Here is a 26,506-nt window from a genome sequence, read left to right as displayed (position 1 = left end):
AGTATGTATGTACGAGAGTATACATGGATGCCAACTACTGTTCCTACCCGATCGGGCTCTTTTTCAATTAGGGGTATGGAGCCAGACTCTGTGGGGAAAAGAAGCGACTGCGGCGCAATTCAGGTACGACGGACGTGGAGATTGGCAAGGAATGTATTTACACATCATGCCATCAACGACAGAGGCAGGTGTCAAGGCGCTCAACAGCCTCAATTTGCCCTGGTCCATGCCTCTCCAGGGCTGGAATTAGCGCAGCGCCAGAAACGCACGGGAGCCTCGTACTGTGGTGACGGCGCAAATGCAAAGGTTCGGTACGCTGCGCTCTGGCCCGGCCTCAACCACCTGCCCTGGCTTGCCCTGGCTCCCTCAGCTCAAATCCAAATCCAAATCCAAATGCCCACTCGACCTCGCGCCCAACAGCAAACATGACGCCCGTCGCCTTGGACGCTCGCTCCACTCGCTCCACAAACTACGGCGCATTCATTCACTTAGCACCGCAACAGCGCATCCCCAAAGGCTAAATATCGCGTATACAATTGGGGTATGCATGTCTGTGATGAAGCAGTGGCTTCTGTCAGAGCCGTGCAGCCTGGCCTGGCAAGCTTGTGCAGGGGGTGATCCGCAGCTCTGCCGGCTGATACCCCTGACGCCCACTACCACGCGGATCTTACTATCAGAGCCACGGCCATGTCGCAACCCGCAGCATCCAAGTCACAAAGCCCTCGACGTTAATCTTCACACTCTATACCTGCCCGTTCGCCATTCCTTTTGTCTGTAAAGCTGCGCCCTCCCCCGCCCTCTTTTGCAATCCCACACCCTTCCTTTTCTCCCTCTGCCCCCCCTCCCCTCCCCGGTCCCCTGCTTCTTCATGGAACCGTACTACTGCCGTTCCTGCAGATAGCATTCCAACCCACGCCGGGTTAGCGTCTGGCGCAGGAAGGGCCCGCTGCTGAACCCTTGGGTTCCTCGGTCGGCCTTGTTGTACAGTCCATTAATCCACCGCATACCGCACCCTCGCCGCTCTCCCAAAAAGCAAAACACCGTCCACCCGCATGTCCTCTCGGCCCCGGTCCGCGATAGCAACAGACATGGTTTCGGCCTAAACCAGCGCCTATTCGGAATTTGGCATGACGCCGTCCGCGCGTACCGCGATTCAGTTCTTTCCACTCTGTCTCTCACTTTACTGAGTCGCGCCTACACTAAAATTGCAGCCACCAACTTTCCTTTCGGCACCCCGGCTGGCTCACGCATCATGTCTCGCAACGACCGCGGACAGAAGAAGTTCTCCTTCGCATTGCCTCGCCGCCCGCGAAGCAAACCACAAAAGCCTCACGCCGCCGCTGCCGCCACCGACGACTACGACGACTACGACGAAAGCACTCGCTCCACACCACCCTCTATCCCCAGCTCCAGACGGCTGTCCCGTCACGACGAGACAATCAGCAAGGCGCATCAGATACTCGGCACTTCCAATTCGCTACATCATTCAACCCCAGGCCAATCGCTACCGACATCGAACCCTGGATACATGTCACTGGTCATATCAGAGACAAGTACACGCTCACATCTGGACGACTGGAATACAGCATCAACAGCAGAGAGTTCACGACGACCCGCCATGTCAAAACAACCATCATCAAATGTCCTGGGGCGGATATACTCCGGAGAAAGAAAGTGGGGCTCTGACCACAGCTCAACTGGCTATCGACTACATCCTCAGGCATCCAACTCGACCATTCGATCGCATTACGATGCGAAAAACTCCCCCTTGTCCATTTCGCAACAAACATCTGACTCGGCTATCCGAGACCGCGCGTTGAGAAGAGGTCGCACTCCGGTATTGACAGATAAGGGCTATGACGGCTATGTGGCAAGTGCTGCGTCACCCGTCATCCTGGATCAAGCAAGGAAAAAGAAGGATAGTAGAAGAAGTAAACCTGCTCGCCTCGATTTGTCGAGACTGTTTCCCAAGCCAAAGGACAGTGCCAATCAACGCCACGGCAACGCAATGCTCTCACCGACCAAGATGGTCAATTCGCCCGCTGCCATGTCAATGAATTCGGAATATTTCCATCACTCTCCATCAAGAGATCGAACTCCACAAAAAGCGACAAAATTATCACATAAGAACAGCACCGGCCATTGCAATCCTTCAGGACGTCGCGGAACAAGCCCAGTCCGCAAAATCGAGCGGGATGAGTATGACAATGCAAAAGTGCACGTACGTCGACCACCAAAGGGTGTTCAACATTGGTTTGATGCGCTCGAGGACGACAGTGAAGAAACCGCAGAGGAAATGCAAAAATTCCCTGCTTCGCGGGCTGCTCACTCACATGGTGAAGTCAACCGTAATACCTCTGGTGCTCAGACCTCCCAACCAGCAGGGAACGCAGCATTCGGCTCTCGATTGCAAAATTCGACAAATGCGTACAAGAGGGACAGTTTTGCGCTCGAGGATATTGTTGATATCCGTCATCTAACTTCGCCCAGCCAGTATTCGGTCAACACATATCACTCACAGACCTCATCGAGGACCAAGGAGTCGGCACTTTCAAAGACAAATCTTCAAGACTCAAGCGTCTTGTCGTTTTCTTCTTCAGAAGATGAGGGTGACACTAATCCAACACAGTCTAGACACGCATTCAACCGTCAGAGCGTGGATAGTGCCGACTATACTGGGGATATTATGATTGGACGCGCCCAAGCGTACGAAGTGCGCTCTTTACACAATCGCCAGCATTCCGCCGGAAAAATGAGTACATATTCGACATCCACAAACGCCGCAACAATTGACATCATATATACCCCTGAGCCGCCCTTGCCCACCTATCGCTATTCGCGGAATCGCACCTACAGCGGTAGTAAACGAACCAGTCACGTGAGGCAGCCTTCTGTGATTCTTGAAGATGAGGATTCTCGGCCGAGGACCGCATTCAATGAGCCCTTGTCGCCATCGAGACGGAGTGTGGCGAGTTCCCGTACATCGGCTAGCGCACCCCAACCTTATTCCGACCCATCGCGCAAATTCATGCAGGTCACCCCTGAGGAGGAGGCTCTACTCGAACTGATGAGAAAGAAGCGTGCTGCCATGCACAAACACTGTGGATCGCAGTCACAGTCCCGGGACCCCTCTGAGACAGGTTCTGTATGCACAACGGATACCAGAGCTAGAGAGCGCACATCGTCGAACGCGTCTGCACCGCATCAGCCATCGGCACGTGGCAGAGCAGCAAAGGTCGACGGTGCTATAGGCACAAGCCAGCTACGGGATAGCTCTGTGAGCGATGCTTGGTCAGACCGTCACCACTCTCCGGCCAGCCGAGGAAGATCGCCTCGATGTCTTGTTGCATCGTCGGAAACCTCACGCCGCCGTCGCTCGCCACCGCGTTCGCCAACGCCTGCTGAAAGCGGAACGTCACTTACAACCACCGACCACCCATCGCCCTTACCATCGCCAATGACTCCTGGTCGTTATGTCGATGATTTGGGCGTCAATGTCAAAGTAGCAAATAGTGACACAAGCAACGAACTGGATGACATGTCGTCCTTGAACCAAGGTGTTGTTGGCGCACCATTAGAGAACGGCAAGTCGGATTCGTCTCGCGAGATAAGTGCGCATCGACGCCGTCGAACAGCATCTAGTGATGCGGATATGGCATTCCCTGTCCCGCCTACTCACGGTGTCCGGGACCTGACCCCAGTATCCGAGGCTTCGTCCCGCCCACCGAGCATTGTTGAACCACCAGCCCCAAAACCCCAAAAGAGAGCCACGAGACACATTAGTGAACTGGCTCTTGGTACTATAGAAACACGACAACGGCAAAGCAGTGCTCACTCAACTGCGACACGTACGTCATCGCAAGGCTCGACGTATGTCAACAGTGCAGGCAAGACGAGATCACGCCATCTAAGCCCCGATTGTATTACGAGCAACTCTCGAACCTCTACCGACAGTAGAGATAGCGTCAGCGATGATGTTTTAGCCGCCTGGAACAGCTTGGGCGGAACATACTAGTTTTCGGCCAACCTGTTGTAATATTTTTCGGGGCAAATCCTGTACATGATTTTAACACTTATTTTTTCTTCCTTGTTCATTGAAATTTTCATTTTGTCATTTTGCATGAAAACCTTGTTTTTTTTTTAAAACTCGTAAAGGAACATATCACAGCCTCTTCGAAAGCCTGTCTTCTATGTCTATGTTTTTTCTCTCTTTGTTCACGCGTTGCAGGGGGGAAAGCCTGATACCTACGAAACCGATCTTTGTTCTATTGCAAAATACAAGTTGATAAAGCTTTTTTTTGGAGATCTTCACGACGACTTAATATGTATTTCTTTTTTTTCCTTGTCTAGAAACTCGGATATATATGTATAGTATAGTATGTATAGAATATCAAAACTCGGTTTATGAAAGGATGTTATTAGTTGTTAGTTGTTGTTTTGTATATCCGCTTTTTTCCGTTACTCTACTGTTCCACATATTCAGTCAAAAGAGAATTTTTAGTATAGAGAGAGAGAGAGAGAGAAATCATAATTTCATTTCATAAAGATTATCCATTATCACTACTTTATTAAAGCTTTTTCTTGTCATGTTCAAAGCGTAGTTATATCCATCTATTCCTTCTTGTACCCAGTGTACTCACCGTATCCGCCCGCTGGAGGTGGATACGCGCCGTAGTCTGCGTAATCAGCAGGTGGGTTTGGGTTCTCAACTGGAGGCGCATTTCCGTAGTCTCCTTTGGTATGTTTGTTAGTTTCAAGAGAGAAAGGGAGGAGGTGAAGACGTACCGTAGTCCGCGTACTCGGCAGGGGCCTCAGTGGGTACGTTGGCGTAATCGCCTTTATGTTTGTTAGTTAAAAAGATAGAGAGAAGGAGAGAGAGAGGGAGAGTCTGGTGCAACGGAGAGTCCCGCACGGAAGGAAATTGGGGGGGGGATTGTCACTTACCGTAACCGTCATATGAGCCTTGAGCGATTGGAGCGGCAAGAGCGCATGAGGCGAAGGCGAGGATGGCAATGAAGGACTTCATGATTGTGGATAGTATATCGAAAACGTCTGTCAAGTTTCGAGTGAATGGAAAGATGGGAAAGTGTGATTGATCAGTTGGATGATTTATAAAAAAACGACAAAGGAAATGGTGGTCTTTTATACATCAACTGAAGCTCTACTATCTACATATTTCCAACACATCGCTTACGGAACAAAACCATACTCGCTTAAACCAACCTACTGGCTTCCGTACCCGAGCTGAAAGACTACGGTGACTCGCTAGTCTGTATACATCAAGCCACTTGCTGATCTCATAAACCACTCTCTCTCTCTCTCTCTCTCTCTTGTGGACTATCGTGGCTGGGTCGAGATTCTATGGGCCTGGAACAAGGCGGGGGGCCTCAAAAGACCCTCCTTCTTTCGCGAGCGAAAACGCCAGCGCCCAATTTCGCTTCTCTGAAGGCCTATCATGAGGTTAACGAAATGTCAATAGTATGGGTAACGTTATGATTCTGGATCTATAGGAGATCTTGGCTCCGAATGCGAGATGCAAGATTTACGGCATATGATCGGGTTTGTTGCTATGTGATTGGTACGGTATTGAGGCTTGTTGTTGCTTTTATTGGTATCTAAGAGACTAACTGTGAGCCAGGCTGGCATTGTTTGGACGGTGACAAAGTGGCGGTATACGATTCGTTTGTTGAGCTGGCAAGCAAACTTGCAGCGATGCCTCGTCAGATAGTTCCTGGGCATGTACCTAGTGTAGCCGCATCTTATACCGCATTTCAGCGTCTTCTTCTTTTTTTCTTTCTTCTGCAAGCTGTGGTTTTGTGCTTCTATTTGAAATGTGCTTTTGCAGTGTTGTGTCGATGTTATCAATTTTGGTCCGAACTTGACTATGTATGCGATCCTCCATCATCACACAATATACAATTGACATATACCAAGAGGTTACTATCTCAAAATTTAAGCGAGGCAATACAAAAGCCTCAATAAGGCTAATTCAGCCCTATGCGCCACTAGTAACTATGAGTGGACAATGCCTCATGAGTTGTATTCAGCTCCTGCGGGGTATTCCGGGTGAAGCTGAACTACCAATTCTGGGCAAAGATAACGCTATACAGATACAAACCTTGCGAGTTTTACGGTGAGGCAAATAGTCGTGGCATGTGCTGCTGGATTATTCCCCTCCAATGTTCAGTTGATTGACTGCCTCGTTCATCTCCTTCACCCTCACCATCTTTGCAACTATGATTTTTAATATGCCCAGCTTCGGTCTACGAAAATGCTCTGATAAAGAGAAAACGACACAAGCAGAAGACTGCGAGAAACTACTTTCGGTGAGCGCTCGATCGTCACTCGAATCATGGCCGCTGCATCCAGCACCACAGGGGTTGTCCTGGAAGATGGCCACTTGTCTCATCTGCTTCACAGCAGTCTTCTCCGCCACATTTGGAGCGTGTGTGGTCATGCTACAACAGCCAAATGCGGATGCTTTCTGTGCGAGGCTTACTTCAAAGTATTGTATGTCTAGAAGAGCTACTTGTTGGAAGGCACTTTACTGAAATCCACTAGCACCTATAATGCACGACGTCGGTGTTACCTACAAGCAGTTGCAATTTAATGGCTCGCTCATGGTGTCTAATCCATATCGACTAGACGCAGGTGCTGAAGTTGATGCAGCATGGAAGTCGTTGGGTGTGGACTGTAAGTGAACTAAGTCATGAAAGCCATCGCCCGCTAACATCAGTACAGACCATGCGGTGAGAGTACCGGCAAACGAGGCACAGCAATCTGGTCTTGCATTGGATCAAGTCCAGATCAAGGAAGAATATGGCGGTGGATACCCTGCACACGTAGAGGGGTTGCACCATCTACATTGCTTGGTATGTTCCTATCAGGCACGCTTAGCAGCCAATACTCATTCGGGTTTAGAACTTGTTGCGCAAATCTCTAGCCTGGAATATCAATTACTATCACAAGCAAGGCCTGGGGCCTTTCTCCAACGATGCAAATGTCCTAAAACACCACACCAGTGAGTACCGGATGCTTCTCTGTACAGTGGACCGTACAGCTCACAACTTCCTTAGCACATTGCCTCGATATCCTGCGACAGCAACTCATGTGTGTCATGGATGTCGGAGTTCTTGGCCAGGTGTGGTATCAGCCGCCTGGTAAACCGTTACAAGCGTTTGTCGATTTCAATACTGTCCACACGTGTCGTAACTTCGATGCAATCCGAGACTGGGCGGAGAAGCACCAGTTGCCAGATGTAAAAGATACACCCGATGATTTCCTCGCTTTACCGAAGGAGGGCGATCGAATCTATCACGAAGTCCCCTAGCGTAAATACTTGGTCCGATGGTGATGTGTACAGCAATCTATGTATTGTTACCAAAAGGGCTCGGAATTATCTAGTGTCGCCCACTCGTCGCCGCCATCGCTCCAGTCTCTCCACACGTCCTTGGGAACTATATCTAGATGCCCACAACGAAGCGTGGCAAAGTCGACATCAAAGGGATGTGCTTTGTATATTTCACCCGAGGTGCGAGCGTGGTTCATGAGATCGAGTTTGTACATACGTACTATTCGCGCAGCTGCACGAACAAACAGTTCTTTCTGTGCATCGTTGTCCCAAATGTTTTCTGTCAGCATCATGACCATGCGTGAGATGTTGGGAAAACTCCGCAAAACATTGGACAGACTGCCGTCTCGAAACCCGTGTAGAATAACTTTTGTTATGGCAATATTTCTCAGTTTTGTTGGATGGCAGCCAGTCGCAAGGAGAAAATGAGCCAACAAACCCACTTCTGGTGAATCATCGTAGTGTTTCACGCGCGGCCCATGGAGCTGAAGCAGTAGAATGTCTGTGTCGACGCGGAAATAGAAATCGTCACAACTGGTTCCTGCGAGTCCAGTTGGGAGATGGACGATATGGTTCGCCTTGGTGGCCTGATAAAGGGCTTCTGTACGCGACTCCCGGCACAGGTTCACGGCTATGGGAGCCGAGCTGGGGCAATATCGTGGACAAAAGTGCTGCTCGTCGTGCCCCTCATCGTGAGGCTTGGTTTCCAAAGCCACTAGCCGAGGTGGTTCGTTGAAGTATACATTGGCCCAAATTTGTAAGCGGAGTTCTTTGGGCAGCAGTGATATGGCCATGTCTAAATGTCTAAAATACATGTAGTAGCGACCCTGAAGCGGGGGATGTGGGGGGTTGAATGGAATGGCGTTCTAGAGGGTTCGGAACTACCGAATCTGGACGTCACGTGCTAGTGCGTCTTTGCAGCCATCCCCAACATCTGGGTTTGCGACATTACGAGTCCACTCCACTTTGCTCCACAGGTTGCGGACACTTTACTTGATACCGTTAACTATCCTCCATACTCACAAATGTATGTACTACGCCGGCAGCGCAGAGTGTTTATCGGTCTGGAGGATTCCGTTTGTCTCGGCGTCAAAGTTTTCTCGGTCTAAAGTCGCGGTATGTCTGGAAATACAATGGCCATGGCGGTGTACTTGGTGGAGATGCGACCACAGGTTCGACCATACTGTGCTCCCCCCGTGTCCCCGCGCTAGAGACACTCCGCCCAGAAGATCATTCCGCTTCTATGCAATTGCAATGGGGGCTATGTGGCACAGCCCAATCGCGAGTCATTGTGAAAAAGCAACCGTCTCGTGGCGACGTCGCGTCGAAATGTTGAGGCCGGTTGAGCACTATCGACAGCCGGGCAAGGGGCTCTAGATATAGAACGTCTACACGGGAGACGCATGTCCAGGATGAGCCTGCAGGCTACATGGGCAGCAAGACGAGCGGGGAGCGCCCTGGAGTACTTAACACTGAGTTCTTGATGAGGCTCTAGGTGGATTCGCGACGGGTGTCCCACTGGAGTCCCACTGGAGAAATGGACGGCGCCAAAAGGTGTGGAGTTGTTGGTCGCGCGACCCGCTGTATGTGAAGTCACACTGACATAAGCGCGGATGCGATGCCGGGCAAAAGGTCTAGTTTTGTTGGCATTGGGCTTGATCGACGATTCGGAGGGCGTTCAATGGCTTACCTCTGGGACTCGGAGGAGGCTGAAAGATTTGAGGCTCCATGTGACAAGGCTGGGCATCTTTGCAGCCGCGTTGTTGGCCGTGGAGCTCTTCCCCCTCCCCCGCTTTAAAGCCAAAACCACCCCTCTTCCAGCGTCATACGGCAGACACCGCACAGCAACGGCACGTGTCTTGACCCCGACGACTGCCGATTAACCACCGAATCCTCCCGTCTTCTACGATGCTCTCCCTGCGATCTGCTCTCTACCACTTCACCTTCAATCCGTGAATTGGACTGCCCTTGCCCTGGCCTTTTCTTGTCGCAAGAACCTTTTGTTGCTGCGTGCCCGAGGATCAAGGCCCTTCTTCACACATCACACCCCATACACATCTCTGCACCAATATCATAAAGCATCTGGTGTATTGTGCGACCTAATCGACGTCGCTAAAAATTATTCCGTGCCTCAACTGCGCCCGAGATTGCTGTTAGCGCCCAGTCCTAGAGAGCGACGCCGCCGAGTAACCACTGCATCTGTCGCGCTTATCCCACAGCTTCGATCGCAAACGGAAAGCCCTTCTCGCACTAAAGGGTCCGCCTGCGCATACAAGTGCAAGCAGAAAAACAAAGTCTACAGCATGGCGACACAAGACATCTCCGCGCACGCGACGGAACCTCAGCCGGTGCCCAAAGAAGAAATCCAGGAAGAATCACAATCGCACTTGGATGAAGGGAAGCTGAAACAGTTCTTTATTGGATCCATAGATCAAGGAACTACGAGTACTCGCTTTATCATCTTCGATGGTCTCGGTGAACCCGTAGCCCAACATCAGATTGAATTCACCCAAAAGTATCCTCAATCAGGGTCAGTAGACATCTACACCACAATCAAAACTTCTCTCTAATCGGCACAGATGGCATGAACACGATCCATGGGAAATTATTGACACCGTGGAACAATGCATCGACAGGGCTACAAACATTTTCTTGGACAATGGCCACAATATCGAGGACATCAAGGCTATTGGTATCACCAACCAGCGTGAGACCACAGTGGTGTGGGACACTACCACTGGCCTGCCTATTTGCAACGCAATCGCTTGGTACGTATGGCACATGCACAAAACGCACATGTGATTTAGCTGACCCCGGCTCGTCTGTCCGTAGGCCAGATACCAGGACTAAGGGGTTAGTGCGTGAGCTGAAGGATCGAAAGGGTGCTGATGAGTTGTTGAATTTGACCGGTCTTCCTCTTTCAACCTACCCGTCATCGGTCAAACTGCGCTGGCTGCTCGATCATGACGAAAACGTCAGGAGTGCGTACGAAGAAAAAAGACTTTCGTTCGGCACCATCGATTCTTGGATATTATACAACCTGAACGGTGGAAAGGATGGCGGAATTCACGTAACAGATTCAACTAATGCATCAAGAACCATGTTCGTCAATCTGTAAGTTAGCCACTCGCCACTATATTTTAGCCAAAAGCGCCAGCATTCGCTAACGCACCGACAGGCACACCGTTCAATACGATGACAAGCTTCTGGACTTTTTCGGAATCGATCGCACCAAGGTAAAATTACCAAAAATCGTCCCGTCTTCATCGCCAGACGAATTTGGGTACATAAGAACCGGTATACTGGAAGGTGTACGGATTGCGGGGTGTCTCGGTGATCAATCTTCGGCTCTAGTTGGTCAACAAGGGTTCACGCCTGGTTCAGCAAAGAATACGTACGGCACGGGCTGTTTCCTGCTGTACAATGTTGGCGAAAAGCCTGTTATCTCCTCGCACGGCCTTCTGGCCACCGTGGCGTATGATTTTGGTGGGAAACGGAAGCCAGTGTATGCACTCGAAGGTAGCATCGCCGTGGCGGGCAGTGGCGTCAAGTTTCTCATGAACAATATGGGCTTCATTACACATTCGCACAAGATTAGCGACTTGGCAGCCTCTGTCGAAGACAATGGTGGATGCGTCTTTGTCACGGCTTTCAGTGGTCTTTTTGCACCTTACTGGATCGACGATGCAAAAGGCACCATATTCGGGATCACTCAATTCACAGAGCGGGGCCACATCGCTCGCGCAACCCTTGAGGCAACGTGTTTCCAGACAAGGGCAATTCTCGACGCCATGGAACTAGACAGTGGTCACAAGCTCAATATGCTTGCAGTTGACGGTGGAATGAGTAATTCTAATTTGTGTATGCAGGTATGTGAATGCTGGTTTGATATTTCTAGAAAGTCTTTTCTTGCTGACCACGAACAACAGACTCAGGCAAATATCATTGGCATTCCTGTAGATCGTCCGGCAATGCGCGAAACTACTGCGTTAGGTGCCGCCATCGCAGCTGGATTTGCTGTTGGCGTATGGAAAGAATTTGAAGAGCTGAAGGAAATCAATCAGAAAGATCGCATGATTTTTAAACCAAACGTGGACAAAGAGGTCGGTGAGAAGATGTTCAAGAAATGGGGACGGGTAAGTCGTCGCGATCCAGAGATTGCGGGTGACAAAAGTAAACTAACTTTAAGTTCTTATCTAGGCTGTCGAGATGTGCCGCGGCTGGTTAGATGCTGGTGAAGCTAATGGAGAATTCTCATAATTTGCATCTGTATTGGAGACTAATTTATCCATAAACGATTCAGTGCATTTCTCCTTGGCGCCAGGTAGTACGGAGTTGGGAAGCTTGCTTCAGAAAGTACCAGTACACTGTGATATGGATGTTCATGCTCTGGGTGGGCTACAAAGTGGATTGATAATCGACAAGATATTGTGGGCCAAGCGGATTTCTACAACCGCCTCTAGTATAGACACTGCCCTAGCACGGCGTGGGAATGAGATTTAACATTATCGGTATTGGATAAGCTAGCTCAACCATCCTGTGACGTTGCCGTTCATATATGTACTACCTCATGTTCAGCCTGAATGTCCCATGCGTCTGGTCAAAACGAAGTAGCATGAAAATCACCTACATGCCTAGTAGAATTTTACGCATTGCACCAATGAAATAACGTCAATAAGGCTGCCAAGGTGTCATTACGGTCGGTGCACGCGCATGTTGCCTAATGCAGGCTTCTTCGCGTCTCACGCCATTGTCATGCAGATGCGGCACGACGTAGTATACAACTAGGCTGAATGTAGCCGTACTGGGGACCAACATTGATGATTACTCACTGATGTCTTACTTGACTAGAAACATACCATGTAAGAATAGCACCGTAACGACAACAACAGGGCAGGTAACAAGGAACAGATATTGCTGAGCCCTCGTATCGAACTTCCTCGTCTGGACACCGTGGTCGCAAACTTGCTTGCTTCTTTTTTTTTCGAATGAGTCCAATCATCCGCCAGCAACATGAAGACTGGTGGCAAAAAGAAAAAAAACGATCAAATCCCCAGGAACGGTATCCTAGTATTTTTTTTCCTGCAAACACCTGCAGTAGTATTTGGTCTGGTCGGCATTGGCGAGGAGCAGCTACACCTAGTTCTACGCTTGAATCCTGATTCCAGGCCCACGACTAGGAATGGAGCATATTACCCTTTCATCTATTTTGCTGCAGCAGGCCCACCTTTGGGTGGTGCATGGAGGAGCGGCACGTCGCTTCCTTCCGCGGACCTGCTGTACCGGGTGCCTGGTCTTCATGTGTTTGCATGCATGAGGTACTGAGCATTCCAGGACGGCTTGTGAAAGATGAGGTTTTGCCATTGAATTTTTTTTGAGCATAGTAGCGCTTCCGATGGTGCCGAGTGTGCTGTCAAAAAGACATGATGCAGTTTGAAAGTATCCTGGAGCCGTCTGTATCCGCGTGAGTGAATGGACGGACAGCGTAGCGGTGTAGACACGAGCCCAAGAAAAAGTCACTGCCAATCCCATTGCTGGGAGTAAGAAAAAGGGCAATACGGCGAGAATGGATACACGTGGCTATGTGAGGGAAATATCTACGTACGTTCGTGGCGTCACATGGCACTGATCTACTAGTACCGAGTGATAGCCGGCAGTACTTAGTTAGTGGACGCCGTCGTCGGTCTTTTGTAGACGGCGTCATTTCGCGGTTATACCGCAATTGTCGTTTGGACACAGTCAGGCCTGTGAGTGGGGGCCCAGACGTACCGTTAGACTATGTCACACAACCATACAAACTTGCAAGTAGTCGCCGTATGCGGGACGGCAAGCGATGATTGCGCAACACCTGACCTCCGGATGCTTTCGCGATGCAAACTGGGACCGGGGAAGCGGGACAGCAAGCATCGAGGATGAAAAATCGGTGAGTAACGGTGTAGCCAAGTACTTCAGTTTTGGAGGATGAAACATGTGCCGCGATACCACAAAACGCGTCGTGTTGGCGTGTGTGTGTTTGGGCGGGCGGGCGGGCGAAGCCATGAAAATGCCGCTACGACGACGTATATCCAAGCAATACTCGACGTTGTGCTTCGAGATGCACTGGATGTGGGAACCAGAGCGACCCCGGCCTCGAAGCTTACTTTTGTCTACCGTCAGGGATACTCCAACGGCTGCAGGCACCCCCCCCCCCCGGGCCACCTCGACATGCAACGGTACAGGTAAGTCGTCGATCAACCCTGACCTGTGCGCGCGCCTGTGGCTCCGAACTTAGTGCATGGGAGGCTTGTCCTTGCCACCAGATGGCCTCTCCGCTGATTATCACACCCCTGGGGGGTCAAACCGACGTTCATTACGCACGCTACCCTACCATCTTATCTCCTGGACATGGGGACATCCCGTTGATCCGCTCGGCGTCCGCATTGGGCTGCAAGCTTTCGCTCAAGGTTGCTGGAAGCGAACAGACTTCAAACATGAACGTCTCCACCCAGCTCTATGGCGTGTAAAAGGCTCGACCACACATGAGAACCCGGTCCCGCTGAAGCATCCATGTCCGCTACAATGATGCATGCTTGCTGCTGATGGACCAGGTTCAAATCGACATGGGGGCGTAGTGGCTCTGCACAGCTTCCACGGGTACCTGATCGCACTGACGCCTATCCAGCTACTGTGTCTGGAGACTACTATAACATAGCGGACCGTCGCGCGCATCTGCATGCCAATCAAGCTTGAAATTTCTCCATCCAAACGTACCAACTGCATTGCTTGCCTTGCCGTCCCATTCCCACCTTTTTGCCACATTTCTGCGGACCCTGTGCCCACCCTACAACTGTACCACCCCCTCACACCCTTCTTAACCGTCTCGTCTATATCATCATGTGCGACTATACACAAGTGCAGTACAAGTGTACGCACGTCCGATATGTTGTCAAGGCATGGTGTACCAAATATCAACAAACTCATGTACGGTGCCCGGCAAATGTCACTGCAGTGTAAGAACCCATATGCCAAAAATGCAACAACCTTCATCGCCATACTGACCCCTCATTTTAGAGAATATAGATTGAACGATAATTGCGGTTCGTAACATCACCCCCATACGGCACTTGATCATGTTCATTCATACTAACATCAACCTAGGCGATTGTAGACGATGACACCCACCAACCTCAGTCCTCTTCCTTTTCCTGTCTGTAAAAACAAAAAGTTGTGACATTACTCGGCGTTACATGGTGGACATTCGCATAATACCCATTTTGGAAGTTGTTGTTTTTTCTTTTTCGGCGCCTGTTGATTTACTAGTCGAATTGCATCATCATTGTCCTTCACAAGAGTCATGTATTGCTCTCCGCCATTGTTGTTTCCCCTTTCCGCAATAAAACACAATCTCTCTGGACACTGAGGCGAAATTGCAGTCAGTCGGGTTCGACAAAGTCGCTCAAAGGTCACCGGAATCCTCTCCCCCTCTCTCCCCTCACCAATCCAAGGGGTCCAGGCTCGACGGAAGGCATTCCGTGCATTCCAATCTTCCCCCTCAACCAACCAACCGGCCTTGGGCAAACACGGAAGCGCTCAGAATTACCCCAACGGTGAAAAGGCGACATTCGGCATTCCCCAATAGTTCAGACAGTGTGCTTGTTACTGCATTAGCCAAAGCCCAAGTCAGTGGAGGACCACCTGTCTGCCGAAATTCTATCGGGACGGCGACAACTCCGGAGGGTTGAAAGCCACGCCCGCTAGTGAAGAGACAGAGTGGCCGGCCGGCCACCTGTCTAGGAAGGGTGCAACACGAACGGGATTCGGAAGAGGCACACAGCCGATCAATTTGTCTGCCCTCTTGCCTTCTTCCGTTTCATGTTTGACATGCAGTTCGCCTGCAAGGAAAATCACAATGAGAGCCGAGAAACATCAGCCCTTCGGCCCAATCTCGGCCTGCGCATCATGGCCCTAAGCTTCGTATCCATGACGGAGTGAAGAGCCCGTGGGTGGACAGTGCCTGTCTCGCATTGCAATATGGACACCTCCAGATGGCTCGGTTTCAAAGTCTCAAGCCCATTCATCAAGTTGCGACGGAGGGAGAGGCAGCGGGCGGTGGTCTGTTTTTTTGGTCTGGTCGGCTAGTAGCGGGAAGTTTGAATGGGGGCGCTTGCTTTGGGGGGGAAGAGGGGGCGTTTGGTATAGAATGTGTACATAGTACTGTGTACGGGGGCCTTGGGTTGTGTCGATTCAGGCACACATGCAGCCATAGTCGACTTATGCAAGTCACCGAATGGAAGGGTGGAACCATAGCCCCGTGAAAAGAAGCATAGTAGGGCATCAATACGCGTAGCTAGCAATGAGCGTCTGGCCAATGACAGGGCTGAGGTTGGTCGGAGCACGGGCCGCCTTGGCTGTCTGTCGCTCTCTGTGTCGACACAGCAATCTTACTGCCACAGCCTGCCCGCCACACAAGCTTACTTTACTACTATACATATGTACGTACACATGCGCTTATCAACATCTCATCATCGTATATCCACATCGCACACGAGTCACTCTCCTTTTCTCCTAGTCCTTTCCATGGCCACATGGCGTGACAGGCATTTTGCCGCCCTTTGGGACCTTTGCTCATCCTCCTTACCAGGCCTCGACGCTCTACTCGTATCAAGGCCCAGCCCTTTTTGCGCAAATCACTCTTCCCCATCATCCAGGACTGTGCTCAGCCACCTTGACCATCGGGCCGCAGGGTCTCACGACACAAGGACGCAGCTTCGACCTGGTGACTCTGGTGCCAGCATCGCACCAGCCGCGTCGACGATGCATGTTCCGTCCTATGCCCCTTCCCACAAGGTCGTCATATGCACCTTGCTTGCCGTGTCCTTGATGCTGACCTCATGTGAGAAAGCAACAAAAACGATGCTGAATGATTGCCAATATGAATCCACTTCTGTTTCACCACCAGACGTTTTGTCATCTCCCCCCTCCATTTCATCTACCCCAAGGGAATGCATTCCGTCTGTACATAGAGCACATGGGTGCTGTTGCAAGTCCCGCGCGGAGTCGCCTCGTCCGCCTCATTGAACAGCAGCAGCAGCGGCGGGAACAACTTGCGCCTATAGCGTGGTGGTCGCTTGCGATTCACCGTAGAAGCATTCTGGAAGGCGAATCATTGGACGGGTTACCAAAGCGCGACCTATGCGTCGTGGATCTGCACCAACTGACTCGCACTCGACCCAAATCATGAGGCAGGAACCAAGAAAAATTACGGCGCAGCATCTCTTGTCTTGCCATCGCGTGTGCGCGTTTTTTTTCTTGTCAAGATGCTACGGAATCATGGGATTGGTCCGGGTACTGAAAGCCGGACGAGCGACAGGTATGTATGCGTATGTACATACATGTGTATATATGTGAGCATACTTCCACGCATGGAGGAAATTCCTTGGCCCTTTTGGATTGGTATTCTATCGCCAACTCGTCCAACTAGGTACTCTACTACTAGTCGCTATATGTACTAAAGTACTAAACATACTAAATATGTAGATATGTACAGTACGTACCGCGCTTGCTTGGCCCACGACAATAATTGCTCAGGTTGAAGGTTCCAAGACCACGGCCGTGCAGCTTGAGCTGCCACTCAAGAATCGGTACTATCGCTCCGTCATCAAGTGTGTCTGACGAGTGCGTAGCTGGGTCAAAAGTTGGTTGCTTCTGTCGTTTGGGGTTTGCAGTTCCGATTCCCCGACCTGAGCAGCTCAACCTTGACACGACATGGGCTGTGCAGTGCAGTGCACGCGCTGCTCAGCCTAGACGTATGTGTGTGTCGTGACGGGCGCCAACTTGGTTCTTGTTTAGCGGCTGATGACGCGCCGGCTCGACCATCCCATGGTGCAATTGCGCTAAAAAAAAAGTTAAGTACAGAGTATCGTACTACACCCAAAAAAACCGCCGTCCTTGACTCGCGTCCCTCTTCGCGTGGAGAGCCTCCCGGCATCCCACTTACTGCTCGCTAAGTTGTATACGGTCGATGAATGGGGGGAGGGAGGGGTGGGATCATGGATCGTGGTTTTAACCTTGACACCGAAGCCGCCCTTAGATGACACGAACAATCATTCCCTTGCAAAATGTATTCCGCATAGCTTTTTCCGGCAACAGCCTATCACCGTCGCGCGCGGATACGCGGAACAAATACGCCCAATTTGCGCATGCCCTTGATCATCTTTTCTAGGGTTGGTCGCATCCAAAACTGCATGGGTAATGTATCATCCGGTGTATCTTTCTTGCTTACAACATTGTTGCTAATCCAGTCCCCCATCGACGTCGTCTGGGGAGTCGGGTACGGCCGCTAGCTTTTGCGAACACCACAACTGTACAGGGTCCTTACCAGTAAGTTAGCGGTTATTTCCTTCCTTCATCCTCTTTTTTGGGGGGGTTTGTCTTGCTTCCAGGCTAAGGATTGCCGTCGAGTTCCACTTACCCCCCCAATCCCTGCCTTGAAGTTACACTTTTTTCTCTTCCACTTAGGCTGTCGATTTTCGCAGCCACAACTTTACACATGCCGGAGGATTATTTTTTTTTCCAAGGCAAACACTAGTAACCTGCACAGTAATAGCGTGAGTCGGCAGTTTGTGACGTGCGTCGGTACTTGTGTGATGCACGATTGTCAATCAAGATGCTTTCCTCGAGGGCGCGCGCGCAACGACTACCATGACTGGCAGGTGACACAGAGTCGAAGGACATGCCGTTTCACATATTTTTTGGTGCTCCAGGATCTTCGCTGGACGCCTAATCGGTACGGCCCGAGCTGTCAAGAGATGGATGAGTAAATAAAAAAACACCTCCCAAGTCTGGCTTGGGTTTGCATGTATTGAAGAAGTCCTGGAGCCCGTCCTGACAGCGGTAAGATTACGCGTGCGCCGACAGAGGGCGAGGAGAAAATACGTGTATGTACTATGTACCGTATATGCCGCTGATTAGCAACGCCAAAGTTTGTCAAGAAACTCTGGCCAAAGGTGTTTTCGTTGCAAGGACTGGGATCTGCATGACTTGTGATAGGCTGGCTGTTTTGGTTTGGGGGGTGAGGGGAAACGGCAGACAGGTATTGTAATTTTCTTCATCTTCACAAAACCTTCTTTGGACGGGCAAACTCGGCGTTAGGGTGGGGGGTGTTGGTTGCACAAAGACCGGACACGCGACAAAAAGGCTTATTACATCCGGACCGGAGGGGTCATCGCCGATGTCCAGGTCAGAAAATACTTTACAGCAATGCAACAAGAGGTCCCGCCATGGCAAGGGCGGAGTAAAGTCCGTGGCACTTGGACAGCGGCACTTTCCCGCCCTTGCTTCAATCTGAGACGTACGACAAAGGTCCCAAGTATGACGTGCAGCAGGCTATTGAGCTAGTCGCGGATCACCTCGGAGTTTTAACGTCGGGTCATGCGCGGGTGTGGAGACGATTAATTGGAGCACGACTACTTTTACCACAAAACAGCAAGAAAGCGGGACGCAGAGACGAAATTCGGTTCGCCCCCGTTTTGAAATATTTAAGAACCTTGATTTTGTCTTGCATTATAGGCTCGGCGGACCTGGATGCCGCCCAGAAGAAGAACGGACACAGATATAGTTGGCGGGCTGACAACAAAAGGGCTACTACTCCAATGCTCGCTCCGTTACAAGGGGCCGGCGGTGCTTCGGTGCCTCGCTTCAACCTCCGCACCCCCGCCGGCGCTACCCATGAGAAACGTGGGCAAGCTCAGTTTGGCAAGACTAGCAGTCTAATACCGGATCTGCGCGGGATGGCTAGTAAGGTGTGTATGGACCTCGAGTACATTTGTAGAATAGGAAGCTAGACATGGTCATGGCAGGGTCAAGTATCTGCCGCCGCCCCCCTTCTCTTCGGAAGCATGGAAACGACGACACGAGCCATGCTGACGTTGAGCTGCCGCAAGCATATTACCGGGGTTGTTGTCGAAGCAAATGATTGCGAAACTCATGGCGATGCTGGCGCCATGGTGCTTGTGGCAATAAGCCGATCGCCTATAATCCATAGGGCTCGGGTGTCGTAAATGCACGAAAGCCTGCAAAGCTTCCCGCCTCATGTCCATCTCCGCCTTTCGGTCACATCGCCGAAGCCCGGTGAAGACGGAGCAGGGCTTGAAAGGAACGAGGCTAGCGTGGAGGGGGTAATATATATATATATATATATGTGTGTGTGTGTACGTATGTATGCATGTATACTTAGTAAGTATGGATGTACGGATATAGATGTAGGATACAGCCGCATACATACTTACTTACTAAACGTACCTATATGTAGGGTGTGCGTCTTTTTTGGTCAAATAATATTCCTATGTTGCAATTGGATGACAGGCCATGTGATATGTGTGCGGATGTGCCTCGGATGACATGACTCGCTATTGGGAACAAGTGACTGGTGGCCTGAAAATGTGTACATACATTGTCGTATGTATCTCAGTATCTACATCACATGCGTGTGATATAAATGGTCAATTGTCTGGACAATGCTTGATCAAGTGTCAGCCAACAACTGCATCATGGACACGATCGACGAGAGCTTCCGGCAAGGGGGGTTGCAAGTCCAGAAAGGCGGATTATGAGAGGCAGTCATGACATGATTTAGCACATTGCATATGGTAAGTTGTGGTTGCTGGCTATTGTTCGTTTGGATCCGTATCTCGCTCGGTTTGACTCGCAATTCTTGCCGTAGTACCCTGATGTCTCGTTGTACCTGCCTCGTCGCATTGGAAGAACGGCCGTCCCCATCTCACAGCTCACGCACATCCACACGGTACATGCGTTTTTTGCATCTGCCGAGAGGATGTCTGTGAGCGTCTTCGTAGCCCAACATGATTGTGGATTCGTAGTGAGCCTCGGTCAGGCCTTTTCACCGCCCGTGGGCCGAGCTGCAGCCGTTCCAAGATCAAGCAGCTTGCAAGGCTGACTGACTGCAGGATTGGGTGTGCGATGCTTCGTCTCGGGTATTCCTGCTTCGTTACGGGTGAAAGATTGAAAGTATCGGTATGTCGGACAAGCGTCCGAGTCAGGAAGGACGACTCCGTTAGCGAGCCGTCATCATGGTAAGCAATATGCGGGGCCCATATAGGGCTGCATGAGCCGGGAGCACTCATGTCAAGGTCTAGCTCTGGAGAAAGAGAAAAAAAATTTAGAATAAACCAAAACCATGGTGGTGACAACGAGCGGTAAAGTCCGCTGTCGAGGCGTGGGAAGTTTGAATATCCTCAGCCGTGTGAACATGTCACTTGCTTACGCTCGTGACGCGGGATGCTGCATTTTATGCCGGTCTGCATAATATAAAAGTCAGAAAAGACCCGAAAGGATATGCACGACATGAATGAGACGTGTCGGTGTGGGCTATGGCAGAGAGGCCATCCTGGTCGGCTACAATATCGAATTAAATCCACGGCCAGGGTGTTGCGTGTTGGTTTTGGGTGTGTCCATGTCACGAGCAGGTCGGTGCCGCAAAGTGTGAATCTTGTTGCTGTGTGTTGAGGACGGGGTGGGTGCGAGTGACGGGTCAAGACGCATGCATGCAAGCCGTGTGCTTGGTAAGTCGGACATACAAAGGCATGTGAGCAGGCGGCCAAAGTGCAGCCGTTGAGCCAGAGTTGGGGCGTGAGAAGGTGAGAGAGCGTCTTTTTTAGCGTGGCACTAGATGCACCCTGATTGGACGCGACGACGTGTCCCCGAGGCGAGACTGCTCACGGCGCCGCCTTGTCTTCTCATCCGCATTTAGCATCCAAACATAACATGTCCCTACCACAAGACATCCCAACCCCCGACAATGCCTTTTATGTGCTCGTCACGGGCGCCAACAGGTTTGCAGCTCGAACACGCTAGGCTCGGTGGCACACAGTTGACTCGTTTCGCAGCGGCCTCGGCCTCGGGATCGGGACTCGGCTGATTGATGAGTTTCTCCAGACCCGGCCCCAGACGGAATCCCTCGTCCTCATCATCACCACACGCGATCAGCGCAAAGGCGACGCCACGATTCATAGGCTAGAGCAGCACCTGGCGAACACCATCCGCTCCCATGAGCGCAAGCTCCCAGGCATTGCTCAGGTTCTGCGCAACCGCGTATACTTTCGGCAGGAGCGTTTAGATCTGCTCAGTCTGGTCTCGGTGCAGAAGCTTAGCAAAAAGCTACGAGAGACGACGCCTAAGCTCGACGTGCTCATCTGCAATGCTGGCATTGGCGGCTGGACAGGAATCAATTGGCCCCAGGCCATTTGGACCATCCTCACCAATTGGAGCCATGCCATAACCTGGCCTACGTACAAGATCTCTGGTATTGGATGGCTTGCAAAGCCCCAGATACAGGCAGAAAAGGAGGTGGAAGAGCCGCCTCTGGGCCAAGTCTTCTGTGCCAATGTCTTTGGTCACTACATGCTGGGCCACTATCTTGCACCGCTGCTGGCCAAGCACCCGAAGAGCAGCAAGACGAGGGGCCGCATCATCTGGGTCAGCAGTCTTGAGGCGTACGACCACGTGTTTGATGTGCAGGATATCCAAGGCATTCTTTCCGACATGCCATACGAGGTCAGCAAGCGCTTAACGGATGTGTTGGGGATTTCGTCAAGGCTACCATGTACAAGGCAGTCGGTGGCCCGGTATCTGGAGACAGGCAAAGACAAGGCCAAGGACGAGGATGACAAGGAGACGACTGAGCCACGGCTGTACGTCACGCACCCGGGGATTTGCGGAACGGCGATTATGCCGCTCCCGCTGATACTCGAGTACTGCATGCTGATTGCCTTTTATGTGGCGCGATGGGTGGGCAGTCAGTGGCACACGATCACGGTGGAGAAGGGGGCGACAGCCATGGTGTGGCTAGCGCTTGTGAGTCAGAGCACCCTGGACAGCATCGAGGCAAACGAGGGCGTGGGCAAATGGGGGAGTGCAACAGACTTTTGGGGACAGGAGCGTGTAGATCGCACCGAGGTGCCGGGGTGGGGTTGGGGAGGCAAGATTGGAGAAGAGGGGAGGAGAAAAGGCAGGGATCCGTATGCAGAGGACCTGTGCAAGGAGAAGCAGGAGCGGTTTGTCGAGACGGGGACCAAATGCTGGGAGCAGATGGAAAGGCTGCGTGTCGAATGGGAGGATCGGCTGCGTAGCGCTGGAGTGGGTGTGGACATGTCGTGAGGCAGCAATCTTGTCGGCACATGGAAGAACCGGGGCAGACAGATGGGCAGGCAATCGGACAGGGTGTATGTTGAGTATATACGTACGTACGTATGTGAGTAGTGTAGACATGTAGGTACATGGTACAGTATGTGTGTGTATTATTGGTATTGTTTCTAATGGGGTGTAATATTGATGGACGAGGTTGTGCTGATGGTTGATATTGGGTGGTGGTGGTGGAGGAGGAGGAGGAGGAAGAGCAAGGTTTGGGGCTAAGTACTGTCGCCATGCTTGCCCCGCTCCTGCATGCAACAATGTCATGCTCAAAGGCCCAGTCAGAGAGCGCAAAAGGTCGAGGAGGTGAAGAGGGCGCATAGCAGGTACATGTACTAGCTGGCGACCGACATGAGTCCGAGGCATCGGAGCATGGTCCGATGGGCGATCATTGAAGATGGGTATCTAGTCTGGACATGGCTATACTGTGTGGTGAGTATGTAGTGGTTTACGATAGCTACATGGCCGATTTGAGGCTCAGGCCTGTGCCGGCGAGGATTGACAGGTGAAGGGCGGGTGCTGGATAGCTCAACAGCCCGAGTCGGTCGACGGCGTGCGGTTCGTTGGCGAGCAAAAAGCCCCGACGACAAGTTGCCAAAGCAACTGAGGCGAAGGAAAAGTATATCATGACGCCCGTGGCCCGTCGGCCGTGTGTCCATGTCGTGGAGCAGTGTGGATGGCAGCTTGGCAAAAAAAGCACGTGACGGAACCATCCATGAGCGGACAGCCAATGCAGCGCTACTGAAGACAGTCGGGTCCAGCCCACCGACGCCCAGCAACAGCCACGGCCCTAGGGAGGCGCCGCCCGTTTTACCATGCGAGGCAGCCGTCCAACAGCAGGGCGAGCTGGCACGTCCGTGTTTTGATGGGCATCGAGGACGTGTGTGCGAGTATGGATGGATGTGCATATATGGTGTGTGGAGAGAGGGAGAGGGAAGGGGAGGGGTGTTCGTGACGCCATGCAGGCCTCATGCAGGCCGGGCAGGGAGGCGGCCGCCCAAGGACAAGGGGGGGGCGGCGCCCCTCGAAGCCCCCCATCTCCCCACGCACTCGCCGACGGCGGACGGTTGCAGTGGAAACGCGGACAGTGGACAGTGGACAGTGGACAGTGGACAGTGGACAGTGGACAGCTACTAATAAAAGGCGGGCGCCCAACATGCAACAGCAACATGGCAGCCCGTTGGACTGGGCCGCTCACTAGCAAGTCCTTAATGCTTCCCCTTCTCGCTTGACCCTTCAGGGCTTAAGGCGGCTCCCCGTGGCAGGTGGCGGTGGTGGCGGCCCTTGATGCCCGATTCATCCCCCCCTTTGACCATTGTAACTGTGCCATTGACCCCAAGTCTGCTCTTGACGTGCACCACCACCAACACCACTCCTCGACGTGCGCCAGCAAGCCCAGTACCGTGCGCCTTCGTTCTTATTCTTCTTGCTCGTCGCTACATTGCTTTTGCCACACTTGCGCGTGTCATCACGCGTCCTAATGCAACCTATACACTAACCCAAATACTCAGCCGCCACCGTTACTCTCCCACAATCACTGTACATACATACAAACATACATACAAACATTACATACATACACACACGTGTGAGGAGGATACACTACAATCCACTGCGACGCGTCTAGCAACCAATCAATGGAACCCAAGGGCGATCCGCTCCCGAGCGACTTTCCTCCCATCTTCACACGCGACACTACACTTGGCGCCCTCTTGCGCGCACCCCCGCCATACATTGTGCTCGCACACGACTCGACATTCTCAACCGCTTAGGACCTCTGTGGTAGAAACAAGGTCGTGATTCTGGCCTCTGGTTCCCTCATTTATATTCTCCACCTGCAGCTAAAACCCACGCCGTCGGTGTTTAGAATCCCTATACCACCATGTCTAATTCACCTTCTCTACGCTCCTCCTCGTTTGGAGACATGCCGAGTCCCTCTACGCCAGACGCCACACCATCTGCCGCCTCACGAGGTTCCTATTTCTCTGTTGCCCCCAAGTCCGAGTACCTCAAAAATGCAATCCATGCACGGAGGGCCCAACCAAGTCCATCCCTACCCCCTCAGGATTCGATACCCAAGTCTTCTTCGCCTGCGCCAAGCTCCGCACAACAAAAAGACGCCCGAGTCTCACCGGATATTTTTCTCCAGTATGCTCTATCCGAAGAACAAACAGCGCCTGTTTCTCCCGTCCAGCGGAAACGACCCTCCGACTTTGGCTATGCAACATCCAAGACGAATAGGGAGCTCAGCAAAGAGATTGAAAGGCTCAAGGAAAGTCTCATGACTGCCAACCTGCGCGTCGAGCTGCTTAGCAGACACAAAAGGGAATCGCAAGCCAAACTCGCCTCAGCCTTGGAAACAATAGAACGCCTTGAGCCCGTCGAAGACGAGGTTCATGATCTCCGCGCTGAAAACAAGAAACTAAAGCTTAGAGTCAACAGCATGAAAGAGGAAATGGCACGTCTCAACAAAGTCAACGAGGAACATCGCAAGATCAACGAAGAGCTCACTACCATAGCAAGCGAGAGTGCTGCACACTGGTCGGCCCACGAATCCGCCATTGACGAAGCAGCTGAATGTATAATCAAGATGGAAGAGGAGAAAGCTGCCCTCTCCCAGGAGCTTCAGGAGCTCAAGGAGCGAGTCGCTGCCATTGAACGTGTCTCTTCAGAAACCCCGCTCGCCGCTGGTCTTAACAAATATCCATCGCGTGTCTACAGCGTCGACGAATCGCGGCCTTCGACTAGCCATTTTGACTCGGACTACTATAGTCAGCCTGATTCACCCCAGCCAAAACCAAGCAGAGAATCGGTCAATTCTTTGGTGCCTTCTGAGCGATCAAAAAAGTTTCTTGATTTGTCCGAGCAACACAGACGATCAGCTCGCGATCTGGTCAAGCGCATGTCGGCAGCATCCTTAAGAGCACTTTGTGATGCAACTCCGTGTCCCAGCTACCAGCAGCACATTGCTACTGTCGAAGAAGAAGAAGATAGATCACCTACTCCCCGGAAAACTTCTGTACAACGCCGCAGGGGCTATGAGGCTGCTTCACCGGCTTTGATGCCTGCGGCAGAAATTGGCCCTTCTCGACCCCATACCGTGGCGCCATACGCAGAGACAACATCCCACCCAGATGGCCTTCGTGGTCTATATCATCCTGATCGATCTAGGAATCGCAGAGCAAATAACCTCCGCTCAGCTTCGGGCCAATTCGAGAGCCCCACAAATATACATCGTCTTTCCACTCGTCCACAGACCACATACGAAACACGGCAACGGCCTGGATTTGCAGATTCTGAAGTCGATCTTACATCGGTAGTCGATCCGTTAGAAGACAAAGAGCGGTGGTGGCGTAGCATGGACCGCCTAACTATTGAACAAGTAATTGCCCGCTATACAACATTGGAATGAACGACCCTAATCTAACACGAATCCAGCAACTATCCAAACCCGAGAACCGGCGAAGCTCAATGCTCTCGTCACTCCGATCGGATCGGTTATGAAAGACAAGAAACTTTGACGAAGTAAGAAATCATGTGCTTCAGCCAAGGCTGGCTTGCCCATGTCTCTCTTCGCTAAACCTACTTGTCACAAGTGGAAGAGGGCGAAACGGTTCGTTCTGGACGACATGCTGCATGGAGAGGTCATTACAATACCCTAATGATGCCCACGACCTTGAATATTTTCTTTACATCCTTCAACTGGCGTTTTACCGAAGAGGGAACCAATCAAAACGTACTCCACATTAGGAGGATAATGACGGCTAGGCGTAACATCAATGGTGCATTAGCATCACGAGGCACCGGTTTGGATAATCGTCTTTGTCCACTTGGAGTTTAGCCAAGCAGGTATATACCCTTGATACCTTGAAACTACATTGTTTCGTTGTGACTAGACGAAGCACATTCGTGTTTGTACAATTATTATTATTATTATCACTAGTTATTAGTATTAGTATAGTTAATCCA

General features: G+C 51.4%; 14 protein-coding genes across 14 annotated transcripts; 11 read left to right on the top strand and 3 right to left on the bottom strand.

Annotated features, from left to right (window-relative positions):
• Positions 1–1,252: 1,252 nt before the first annotated feature.
• Positions 1,253–4,015, top strand: COCCADRAFT_33241 (uncharacterized protein; the record flags this gene model as incomplete). Its single annotated transcript, XM_007709971.1, has 1 exon — positions 1,253–4,015. The coding sequence occupies one exon, from the start codon at positions 1,253–1,255 to the stop codon at positions 4,013–4,015; it is 2,763 nt and encodes a 920-aa protein (XP_007708161.1).
• Positions 4,016–4,611: 596 nt separating this feature from the next.
• COCCADRAFT_1572 (uncharacterized protein) lies at positions 4,612–5,026 on the bottom strand (the record flags this gene model as incomplete). Its single annotated transcript, XM_007709939.1, has 3 exons — positions 4,612–4,733; positions 4,786–4,836; positions 4,945–5,026. The coding sequence occupies 3 exons, from the start codon at positions 5,024–5,026 to the stop codon at positions 4,612–4,614; spliced, it is 255 nt and encodes an 84-aa protein (XP_007708129.1).
• Positions 5,027–5,490: 464 nt separating this feature from the next.
• COCCADRAFT_85238 (uncharacterized protein) lies at positions 5,491–5,901 on the bottom strand (the record flags this gene model as incomplete). The annotated part of the gene is made up of 1 exon (XM_007709999.1): positions 5,491–5,901. A coding segment is annotated over one exon (411 nt), but the record flags the coding sequence as incomplete, so codon positions are not given.
• A 451-nt stretch (positions 5,902–6,352) lies between these two features.
• Positions 6,353–6,520, top strand: COCCADRAFT_85441 (uncharacterized protein; the record flags this gene model as incomplete). The annotated part of the gene is made up of 1 exon (XM_007709998.1): positions 6,353–6,520. One exon carries the CDS (start codon positions 6,353–6,355, stop codon positions 6,518–6,520), a length of 168 nt encoding a protein of 55 aa, XP_007708188.1.
• A 49-nt stretch (positions 6,521–6,569) lies between these two features.
• Positions 6,570–7,330, top strand: COCCADRAFT_85234 (uncharacterized protein; the record flags this gene model as incomplete). The annotated part of the gene is made up of 4 exons (XM_007709997.1): positions 6,570–6,693; positions 6,742–6,872; positions 6,922–7,021; positions 7,077–7,330. The coding sequence occupies 4 exons, from the start codon at positions 6,570–6,572 to the stop codon at positions 7,328–7,330; spliced, it is 609 nt and encodes a 202-aa protein (XP_007708187.1).
• Positions 7,331–7,377: 47 nt separating this feature from the next.
• On the bottom strand, positions 7,378–8,145 carry COCCADRAFT_33239 (uncharacterized protein; the record flags this gene model as incomplete). The annotated part of the gene is made up of 1 exon (XM_007709970.1): positions 7,378–8,145. The coding sequence occupies one exon, from the start codon at positions 8,143–8,145 to the stop codon at positions 7,378–7,380; it is 768 nt and encodes a 255-aa protein (XP_007708160.1).
• A 235-nt stretch (positions 8,146–8,380) lies between these two features.
• On the top strand, positions 8,381–8,728 carry COCCADRAFT_85423 (uncharacterized protein; the record flags this gene model as incomplete). The annotated part of the gene is made up of 1 exon (XM_007709996.1): positions 8,381–8,728. The coding sequence occupies one exon, from the start codon at positions 8,381–8,383 to the stop codon at positions 8,726–8,728; it is 348 nt and encodes a 115-aa protein (XP_007708186.1).
• A 926-nt stretch (positions 8,729–9,654) lies between these two features.
• Positions 9,655–11,611, top strand: COCCADRAFT_85322 (uncharacterized protein; the record flags this gene model as incomplete). Its single annotated transcript, XM_007709995.1, has 6 exons — positions 9,655–9,881; positions 9,931–10,119; positions 10,184–10,465; positions 10,530–11,220; positions 11,281–11,487; positions 11,552–11,611. 6 exons carry the CDS (start codon positions 9,655–9,657, stop codon positions 11,609–11,611), a joined length of 1,656 nt encoding a protein of 551 aa, XP_007708185.1.
• A 753-nt stretch (positions 11,612–12,364) lies between these two features.
• On the top strand, positions 12,365–12,676 carry COCCADRAFT_85272 (uncharacterized protein; the record flags this gene model as incomplete). The annotated part of the gene is made up of 1 exon (XM_007709994.1): positions 12,365–12,676. One exon carries the CDS (start codon positions 12,365–12,367, stop codon positions 12,674–12,676), a length of 312 nt encoding a protein of 103 aa, XP_007708184.1.
• Positions 12,677–13,184: 508 nt separating this feature from the next.
• COCCADRAFT_33237 (uncharacterized protein) lies at positions 13,185–13,854 on the top strand (the record flags this gene model as incomplete). Its single annotated transcript, XM_007709969.1, has 3 exons — positions 13,185–13,278; positions 13,422–13,495; positions 13,651–13,854. 3 exons carry the CDS (start codon positions 13,185–13,187, stop codon positions 13,852–13,854), a joined length of 372 nt encoding a protein of 123 aa, XP_007708159.1.
• Positions 13,855–14,224: 370 nt separating this feature from the next.
• On the top strand, positions 14,225–14,435 carry COCCADRAFT_85288 (uncharacterized protein; the record flags this gene model as incomplete). The annotated part of the gene is made up of 2 exons (XM_007709993.1): positions 14,225–14,340; positions 14,402–14,435. 2 exons carry the CDS (start codon positions 14,225–14,227, stop codon positions 14,433–14,435), a joined length of 150 nt encoding a protein of 49 aa, XP_007708183.1.
• A 4,154-nt stretch (positions 14,436–18,589) lies between these two features.
• On the top strand, positions 18,590–19,389 carry COCCADRAFT_22879 (uncharacterized protein; the record flags this gene model as incomplete). The annotated part of the gene is made up of 3 exons (XM_007709956.1): positions 18,590–18,628; positions 18,715–19,131; positions 19,189–19,389. 3 exons carry the CDS (start codon positions 18,590–18,592, stop codon positions 19,387–19,389), a joined length of 657 nt encoding a protein of 218 aa, XP_007708146.1.
• A 1,723-nt stretch (positions 19,390–21,112) lies between these two features.
• On the top strand, positions 21,113–22,504 carry COCCADRAFT_22878 (uncharacterized protein; the record flags this gene model as incomplete). The annotated part of the gene is made up of 2 exons (XM_007709955.1): positions 21,113–21,180; positions 21,235–22,504. The coding sequence occupies 2 exons, from the start codon at positions 21,113–21,115 to the stop codon at positions 22,502–22,504; spliced, it is 1,338 nt and encodes a 445-aa protein (XP_007708145.1).
• Positions 22,505–24,419: 1,915 nt separating this feature from the next.
• On the top strand, positions 24,420–25,949 carry COCCADRAFT_22877 (uncharacterized protein; the record flags this gene model as incomplete). Its single annotated transcript, XM_007709954.1, has 1 exon — positions 24,420–25,949. The coding sequence occupies one exon, from the start codon at positions 24,420–24,422 to the stop codon at positions 25,947–25,949; it is 1,530 nt and encodes a 509-aa protein (XP_007708144.1).
• Between the last annotated feature and the right edge of the window lie 557 nt (positions 25,950–26,506).

Source organism: Bipolaris zeicola, assembly GCF_000523435.1.
Source record: "Bipolaris zeicola 26-R-13 unplaced genomic scaffold scaffold_13, whole genome shotgun sequence".
NCBI lineage: Eukaryota > Fungi > Ascomycota > Dothideomycetes > Pleosporales > Pleosporaceae > Bipolaris > Bipolaris zeicola.
This window is presented reverse-complemented; position numbering and strand designations above follow the sequence as displayed.